This window comes from Trichoderma atroviride, chromosome 1, assembly GCF_020647795.1.
Source record: "Trichoderma atroviride chromosome 1, complete sequence".
Taxonomy (NCBI): domain Eukaryota; kingdom Fungi; phylum Ascomycota; class Sordariomycetes; order Hypocreales; family Hypocreaceae; genus Trichoderma; species Trichoderma atroviride.
The window spans coordinates 1,635,907-1,644,856 of record NC_089400.1 but is presented as its reverse complement, the minus strand read 5'-3'; the positions used below and the strand labels follow the sequence as shown (position 1 = coordinate 1,644,856).

General features: G+C 53.0%; 3 protein-coding genes across 3 annotated transcripts; 2 read left to right on the top strand and 1 right to left on the bottom strand.

The window, feature by feature from the left end:
- Nucleotides 1–2,150: 2,150 nt before the first annotated feature.
- Nucleotides 2,151–4,136, top strand: TrAtP1_000637 (uncharacterized protein; the record flags this gene model as incomplete). Its single annotated transcript, XM_014090656.2, has 1 exon — nt 2,151–4,136. One exon carries the CDS (start codon nt 2,151–2,153, stop codon nt 4,134–4,136), a length of 1,986 nt encoding a protein of 661 aa, XP_013946131.2.
- Nucleotides 4,137–5,469: 1,333 nt separating this feature from the next.
- TrAtP1_000636 (uncharacterized protein) lies at nt 5,470–6,812 on the bottom strand (the record flags this gene model as incomplete). Its single annotated transcript, XM_066110666.1, has 2 exons — nt 6,447–6,812; nt 5,470–5,540 (listed from the first exon to the last, which is right to left on the bottom strand). The coding sequence occupies exons 1-2, from the start codon at nt 6,565–6,567 to the stop codon at nt 5,470–5,472; spliced, it is 192 nt and encodes a 63-aa protein (XP_065966739.1). The 5' UTR covers nt 6,568–6,812.
- A 626-nt stretch (nt 6,813–7,438) lies between these two features.
- Nucleotides 7,439–8,950, top strand: TrAtP1_000635 (uncharacterized protein). The gene is made up of 3 exons (XM_014090655.2): nt 7,439–7,739; nt 7,842–8,641; nt 8,713–8,950. The coding sequence occupies exons 1-3, from the start codon at nt 7,704–7,706 to the stop codon at nt 8,783–8,785; spliced, it is 909 nt and encodes a 302-aa protein (XP_013946130.1). The 5' UTR covers nt 7,439–7,703; the 3' UTR covers nt 8,786–8,950.

Sequence of the window (8,950 nt, the reverse complement as noted above, 5' to 3'; positions counted from 1 at the left end):
TGGTAAAGTCAAGAAAGAAGACCATGGTTCGAACAAGGGGAGGTGTCTTAATGATCAGCTGCTAAGCAGGGACATGGTATGCGGTCAATTTCAACCATTTTCATTTTTTTTTTTTTTGATATACCATTCATTGCAGTGGCCCGAGACATGGCTCTTGGTCAGCCGACATATGGCCATACATACTACACGCATGGCTAAATTGGCTTGCCGATCTTGAGCCATCTAGACCATCGTAGATACGTGTAAAGAGTACGGAGCAGCTTGTTAGGGCCAAAAAGGAACAGGAACTGAATTCAAGCAGCTTCTTACCTGCGATCTCCAGTCATTCTAGTTTCTTGAATTCTACGATCTAGCTTACGGACTGCCGCTTGCCTGCCCTATTCTATGTAGATAAGTAAGCTAGTAGATAACATGGAGAATAGTGCTACCCCAGGATGAGCCCAACGAGCCCAACATCACGGCATGACATGGATTTCTCCCATACGCAGTCGATATTGTCCATGCCCAATATTTAGGTAGGTGCCCGAATTTCTCCCCATTACCATGTTGCTTGGTGGCTACCTGTACTTGGCGTTGGCGGGGGGCATGCGATATTTAAGAGCCATGTGCTTTTGGGTTGGCGTTGATCGCTGCCTCGAATACGGCGTGTACACGCATGGAAATCTCGCACCTCGCGAATACAGAGCGACACTCGACACTCATGGCTTATCTGCCTTATATAAGATATGAATAATTGCAAGCGTATCCCTTCCATGTTATAGTGGCTTTTCCTACGGCCCGAAAAGCTATCTGACCCAGTGCCCCTTATTTTGCCACTCTGTATCTATCTGCCGCCCTAACAAGTCATTCCCTGAGGACCCCTCCTCCAAAAATGCCGTGACAAAAGATGAGCGATATATGAATTACACAAGGGATCTCCGAATGCAACAACGATCGTCACATGGCAGAACTAGCAGCTCGAGGTATCTAGATGGCACAGCAAATGGTGCATGCCGGCGCCGCCAGGCCAGTATCACGGCAGAGTAGAGCCCAAGTATTCTCAGATTCTCGCTGCGCGGGAGCGGTACTCTGGCAATACCTGACTAGCAGACGGTTTTTGGCGGGGTCGCGCTGCCGCAGGGTCCTCCTGCAGCGCTAGCGACCGCTCTGTGCTAGCGCTGGCGCGGATGCTCCGTATCTTATCGATATACCCCAGTTTGTCGGCCTGTAGAAGCGCTAAACAGCCTGTTCCATCGCCCGGTCTGGCTACCCAGGTGCCAGGCGTCAGCAAGCACGCGCTGCAAGGCACTCTGCTTCAGGCCGCCCGCACCGCGAGTAATGCGCAACGTGCACGACAGCAAACGGCGTTCGCGCGAGTCGAGCGGTGCAGAGCCATAGCGCTGGATTGGCTGGCTGGCTGGTGACGGGCCTGTTTGGCCAGTGGCTGGCGACCGAGGTGGGGGACCCTCGACCGAAAACGAACCAACCCGGGCTGGGCCTCTTGTTTGTGGAAGCGTCCTCCAACACGCCACCGTCCAGATTTAAGCTTTTCCTCTCCTCGTCGCCGCCGGAATTCTTCTCAACCTCGCATCGTGGCTCCTGTGATCATCAGCCCGCCGTGCCTGGGTGTCATGGGCCCTGCAGCCGTTTAAATTGCCCTCAGCCGCTGTCTGTTATCTTGACTGCCAAAGCGTGGTGCGGTCACGCTGACCACCCCGCGGCCACTTTAGTAGCCGGCTGACCTCGTGTCGAAATCGCCTCGTGCCCTTGTCGACAGCATCGAACAAGCTTTTATTTGGGCCGCGAGCCTAGCCTCCCAACTGCCGAATCGACTCGTCTGAAAAGTTGGCCCTTCTACGAAGAGACGAAAGAGCTGTACACACGCTGTGAGAGCCTGATTGTGATGCGTTGATAGGGATCCCAACGGCCTTTAAACTCTCTCCTCGGCGGATCCAGGCCCCGCAACGTTGCCATTCTGTTTTCCATCGTCGAAGCTTAACAATTCCATTCGAAATAGACTCGCAAAAGATTTGACTCTTTTCCTCTTGCAAACATTGGAGTCTCCTGACCCTAGACGACCGATCAGATACGCGGGTATCTGGAGAGAGAGAAAGCGGTAGCGCACACGAACCACCCCTACGGAAGCATCCGAGCCGAATCCGACTCGAACGATGGCCGAACTACTTGATCTCACGGTAGAAGCTCCGGCGTCTCCTGATGCGGGCATTGCCCCGACTCCGCCTGACGTGCCTTTCAAGGGCAGAAACCGCCAGCGGATTCTGCGCGGCATACAGCGCATCTCCTCATCACCGTCCCTTCCTGGCCTTGGACGGCCCAGAGCTATCAGCAACCCCTATAGTATCCGTCGTGGCTCTATATCCTGCGTCAGTCTGTCCACCGCTGGACCATCACAGACCTCGTCCAGCGCCAGATCTGCCACGCCGCAGCTATCACATCTGAATTTGAAGGGTGTCGCAGGCCCAGATTCTCCAACTGGCAAAAGAGAGGCGACGCTTGAAGTAACGGAACTCGATGACACCGAGGAGTGTTTGGCCATCCGAAAAATCCAGCATGGCTCTCCCAACACCTCGTCTGCTACATCATCCTTGCCGTCTGAACTCAAGGGGCGGACTAAACCCGTAGAAAAGAAGGATTTCTACTTTTGGGATAACATGCCTCATGAAGTCCGAATCCACATCTTTTCCTTTTTCCGGCCCAAGGAGCTGGTTCGATTATCAAGAGTAAGCAAATCGTTCTACGGCTTCTGCTTTGACGGCCAACTATGGACGTCAATCGACGCATCCGAGTTTTATCAAGATATTCCCGCTGCGTCCTTGGCGCGTATCATCGCTGCTGCTGGTCCTTTTATCAAGGACTTGAACCTAAGAGGATGCGTTCAGGTTGAGCATTACAAACGGACTGAAATCATAGTCAAGTCCTGCAAGAATCTCATGAACGCGACACTCGAAGGCTGCCGGAACTTTCAGAAGAATACGCTGCATAGTCTCCTACGGAGCAACGAGAAGCTAGTCAATCTGAATTTGACGGGCCTTTCAGCAGTGACAAACACATCATGCAGCATCATTGCCGAGTCATGTCCTCAGTTAGAGAGCTTCAATGTCTCTTGGTGTCAAAAAGTCGACGCTCGCGGGATCAAAACGATCATCGATGCGTGCGCAAGGCTGAAAGATGTCCGCGCCGGCGAAGTCAGGGGATTTGACAATGTTGCAACGGCCGAGTCTATTTTCCACACCAATAATCTGGAGAGGCTGGTTCTCAGCGGATGCTCCGAGCTGAATGATGAAGCGTTGAAGATTATGATGCACGGGGTAGATCCCGAAATCGACATTCTGACGGGCATCCCTGAAGTTCCACCCCGTCGGCTTCGCCATCTTGACCTGAGCCGCTGTATCAGACTTACCAGCACAGGCGTGAAGGCGATTGGCCATTTAGTCCCGGAACTGGAAGGATTGCAACTATCAGGGTGCAAATCTTTGACCGACGCGGCACTCGAACCTATCCTGGCATCAACACCGAGGCTCACACATCTCGAGTTGGAAGATCTCGAGGAGATTACCAACACTCTTCTCTCTGAGCATCTTGCCAAGGCGCCGTGCATCAGCATCCTGGAACACCTGGCTCTGAGCTACTGTGAAAACGTTGGAGATCTCGGGATGCTTCCCGTTATGCAAAAGTGTGTGCGGCTGAAGAGTGCTGAGCTTGATAATACGAGAATCAGCGACTTGGTGCTTGCAGAAGCCGCTTCGATGGTCGTCAAGCGCTCCAAGCCATCCCCCGGAGCCAACACTCGGCCCAAGGTAACGCTGCGGCTGGCAGTATACGACTGCCAAAATGTAACTTGGACGGGTATTCGAGAAGTCTTGTTCAGAAACGCTCAAATCAGGCACGTGGTAGGGCAGCCGATGGGGATCACGTATCCAACTGAGAGCATCGGCTTGAAATGCTTCTACGGCTTTCAGATGACCGTTGACGAGCACCAGAAGAGAGTCCTTCGGGGCGATCTCGTGTCTGCCGGGCGGCTGGAAAGAAAGTGGGCAGACTACATGCAGGCGAATGAAGAGGCCGGCGCAGGGGGGGGCGGGATATCGAAGGCGCCGACGTCGGGCGAGACATGCGCAAGCCCTCCACGCGGATGAAGAGGACGGCGGCGTGGTCGGTCGGCGCAGAGCAAGGACATTGGGTTCCTGCTCTGTAATGTGAGCGGTGTAGGCCACCAAAGGGGGACATGTTTGGATTCCTGTTTTTTTCCCCCATGACACGAATTTACATCGTCACCACCACATTCAGCTCATTTACACAAGGCAAGAGAAAGAAAAAGGTGGATTTTGGGCTCTCATTTTCTATTTTGCTTTTACTATGATCTTGGTACACAATTCTTGTTGATTGCATATGGCAAAGGCGTTTTTCTGGAAAGCCATATGGTATGGTAGTAGAACAGGGAGGGAGTTGATCTGGCCTTTTTTTTTTTTATCCTTTCTTTTTTTTTTTTCTTCTTAACGCCTCACTTAACTGCCGGCAAAGATCAGGCGCCTGTGAAAGCAAGATGCTGGGCATTTTGGGCTGGCCTAACCTAGGGACGCAGCAATGCTTTGCTCCGGGTGTGGTTATTTTTGTCTCAAAGACGGTTGAAATCGGGAACTGCTTAGCGCCCAGTCTGTGACTGTCCTGGCTGCAAGCTTACTCTCTAGTTTGATGCAAATAGAATGATTTCCTCTCATGCATGCCTACTTGTCCTCTTGATATCTTGCCATGTGTCACTTCGCCTCTGGACGTCTATGCAGGCCCTCCTGGTGGGCAGCTGCCCGTATTCACAGGATAAGGAGATGCAGGGAGAGAGAGAGAGATGAAAAAAGGAAGAGGGGGTATGGGGAGAAGGGGGCTTTCGTCTAGAGAAGCATGAAAGCGAAAGCCTGGATTATGCAGGCCCGGCAGATGAAAACTCGGTGTGGCCTGCTTCTCTCAGCAAGCGATGGGCGTTTGTTTTTGGCGTACTTGGATGTCTCGAGGAGGAGAAGGGGGACACATACATGCCGGTGTCGTATCTTGGGTGTCTACCTACGCAGCTTGACCGCAACTCTTCTGCTCGTGTACTACCATGTGTCAATGGTACGAGGCGAGTCCTTTTGGATACATGTGCTTGATTCAACAAGACTTGATTCCCTTTGCGTAAAAGGTACTAGTTTGGTGTAGGTGGTGTCGTGGTACTTTCTCCATCCCTGCAGAGAGGTGTGGGTGAGTGCTGTTTCGAGCAACGGCGTAGTCTACTTTGCTAGATGGTAGATTATCAGTTGAATAACAAACTAAGCCAAGTATTCGGCCTCTCCAGCGTTGAATATTCAACTAGCAGACCCAAGTCCACGTGGAAAGAAGAGTCTAGTTGAATAGCCGGCTCTGATTTAGTGAGACTTGACGCTGAAGGAGGCTTGCGCTGTCGATTTCAAAGAAGGGGGGGGGGGGCAAACTAAACTTCTATAGTATCTTTGATGTTGGGCCGCTCACATTCAGTTTGCCAAGTGAAGGCTTTGTTCGATGATTCATACCTACAACACCTTATTAGTGTAGTTTGCAAGTAGTTAGCCGCCATAGCGGTTTTGGTTAACAAAAATCTCGACCAAAAAAAGATACATGGAGGAGAGAGGGTCGCACTGTACGACGAGTCTCTGTCTACAAAGGATGGGATGTGTGGAGCAAACCACGAAATAAGACTGATATGGCGTTGTTGGGTTGGGTCAAAAAAAAAAAAAAAAAAAAAAAAAAAAAAAAGACATACATACGCCACGAGTTGAATGTCATCGGAAATTGTGCTAGCAATTGCTGAGGAGTCGGCGTCTTGTTGGGCGGCCTTGCACGTCTCTCAGGCGTTGCAAGTCAAAACGCACTTCGCTTAAGCACGGCACCTTGGAAAGCCCTCGAGCATGGAGATGCAGGTAAATTGGCTGCATTGCTTTGCTGTCCCTGCCCAGGATCAGCATCGTATGAAGCAGCTGGCAAGCAGGTGACAAGGTCCAGCGGGCATGTATCAGTACTCACAGCTACGGCGAGAGCAAAAATAAAAAAGAAAAAAAAAACCTGGCCTCTCACCGGCGTGGAGACGCATTGTATGCATGTGGTAGCTTCCATGTATGTACCAAGTGCGCAGCGCAGACGCAGGCATGGATGGACCTTGTTCTGGCACGCCAATGACGGTGCAAATGGCTCGAGGCTAGGCACGTGTGTGCGACGAAAGAAGGCAGAATGCAGAATGCAGATGCAGATTGCTTCTGGTTCGTATTTTCTTTGTATGTCACTGACAGCTCTTCCGGGTAGGTGATTCGATGGGCGCCGAAGATTGTCTCGGCGGCGTGCCTCGCATTGCAGGTCGCCGTGCATATGTGGCGTGCAATCCCTGCGACCGGTGAAGCAAGCGAGCCATTGTTTGCTTGTTTCTGGCCATGGGTTCATCCTACCGACTTTTCGATTTTGCTTCATTGCTGTCCTTGGATTTTTCGTCTTCGAAGCATCAGCCAAATGTGACCGTTTCCCGCCTTTGGGCCCGTGGGGGGGAACCACGCACATGGAGCCACGCATGGCGCACGCACAGAGGCGACGACACTGGCCACAAGTCACTGGGCACAGGCCCCATCTATTTTACCCACAGCGGGCACTGAGCAACGCTGGTTTCAAGAAATTCACAGCAAAGCCAAGCCCTACATACAATTCCCAACATGTCTGGTATCATAACAAGTCCTCAACTGCCTTATATCTGAGACGATGGCGGAGAACGGCTGCTGCGCTTGTTGCTTTTTGGCTCGGCTAACTCTGCCAGAAGCGGAAATTTCTGGCCCGCAGCTGAAGATATGGTTGCTTAGCGCTGCCCCGTCTATAGTGGCCAGCCTCGCTGTGTTGGTAAGAGCAGCAGGCGCTGTTAGTTCTCCCGTGCTTCCGCGGAGGAGTTTGGAGCATGTTCTTGTTCTCTCCGCCGTTTCTGAACAGAGGGGGTGCTCTTTGTCTCTCAGAGAGCGAGTTGCGTGGGAGACTGCCTACAAGTACTAGAATCACCCAGCACACCGAGTGTAGTTGAAATACCTGGCGCAAGCTAATCGTTTGCCTGTAGTGGTCATGTATCGTGTTAGTGCTTGCGTATTTTACACAGTCGTGACAGCACACAGTGCCTACCCGGTGCCTAACCAATCCTGGCCTGCTTTTCAATCCGTCGTCCAATCTGGTCTTGTTGGCAACGCAAATTTGGCACCTGGCACGACGAAACGCCTCCTCTTTGCCGGCAAGATTCCCTTTCCAGCGCGCCTGCAGAAGGACGCTAACATCAGAGGCCCTCTCAAAGCAGCACAGGTTCAATTCCGGCTGTCCCACCAGCCACGGTAGCCCCAGCCCCACGGATCTCTGTCTGGCCGAAGGTAAATGTCCCGAGGTACGGCAGGGGTTGGCGCTGTCTCCAGGAAGACACGATATAGAGAGGGCAAAGGGCCGTGTGCTTGTGCTCTGATCAGGACCTGTGCCATACTTGACCACACATGCTTACATACAGAAGCTAGCAGTCTTGTCTGGCTTGAGCAACCCCGGATCCGAGATTAGATTCCGCCTTGGGTTGCATCACGGCGCATTTCTGGTTCGAGCGTCCTTGGTGCTTGGTCCCCGGTCTTTGGCCAGCTGCTTCGTCTTCTCTCTCCCTCCAGCCCGGACTGACTTGTCCAGAAGCCAGAGTCATGCCTCTCGAGACAATATACGTCGTTCGCCATGGGGTAAAGTTTGTCCTTGATCCCCTCACCCCCCCCTTGCACCGCACGCAGTGGCGTCACGAGGCTGAGTGCTCTTGTATTGACCTTTGTTATTGTCAACGCCAGTTCCGGTCTAGTTGGTCTGTCGACCACACCACGGGAGTGTACTCGGCTTCCATCCCATCACCAACAGGAATTGCTGTGGACCCGGCCCTCACCGCTCACGGAGTCGATCAGTCAAGAGAGCTTGGGCGTCACCTCACGACGCTGGATCCTCCCGTAGAGGCTGTATATTCGAGCCCGTACTATCGGTGCCTCCAGACCATTACCCCGTTTGTTGAGCTTGAGCAGCAGAAACAGGCCAATGGCCACGTTGTGGGCAGTCACGTCCCCTCTGCAGCCTCTGCCACCTCTGCCACCGTGATAATACGTCCTGAGCACGGACTCTGCGAGTGGTTCGGGTCGGCTCCTTTCGAGCATCCCGGCCCAGCCTCACCCGCGGTCTTGAAATCCTTGTTCCCTGCCTTTGACGAGAGCTACGTGTCGGCCCAGCATCCCCCAAAGAGGGGCGAGACGCTGGCTCAGCTGCAGGCCCGGCTTACGGCCACGATGCAGAGTATCATTGATCGCTGCGACGCTGAAGATAGGCGAGCCGTTGTTCTGTGTACTCACGCGGCCGTCGTCATTACGTTGGGCCGGATTCTCACTGGACGCTTCCCTGAAACAGTCGACACGGACGATTTCCATGCCTTTACGTGCGGAGTGAGTGTCTACCGCCGGAAACTTGTCAACCAGGATGGCCATGGGCCGCAGGCAACGAGGAATTCGACTGAGAAAGAGCCCGGCCCTGATGCTGTTGTTGGAGGTTGGACGTGCGAGGCCAACAGCGACTGCAGCTTCTTGACCGGTGGCGAAGAACGAGGCTGGTATGTGCTGTCCCCGAAGCAAAGCAAAGACCGCTTGAGAGCTGCACTGACAATGAAATCGCCGGCATCAGGAAGTTTGCAGGAGACGAGGAGTTTCCAGACACAGGCTCCATGTCCAATGATGCATCGGAGCCCAAGCTATAGATGGCACGACATCTCTGGGGCGCCTAAACCTACCAGCAGGGTAGATGGAAGATGATGTAACTGCATCTGCGAGGCAAGCAACACCATGTATACTACCAGGTACCTAGAGCACGAATAGACCAAATACACAAGATAGAGTAGACCAACGGCGGAATGCAGCCGTCG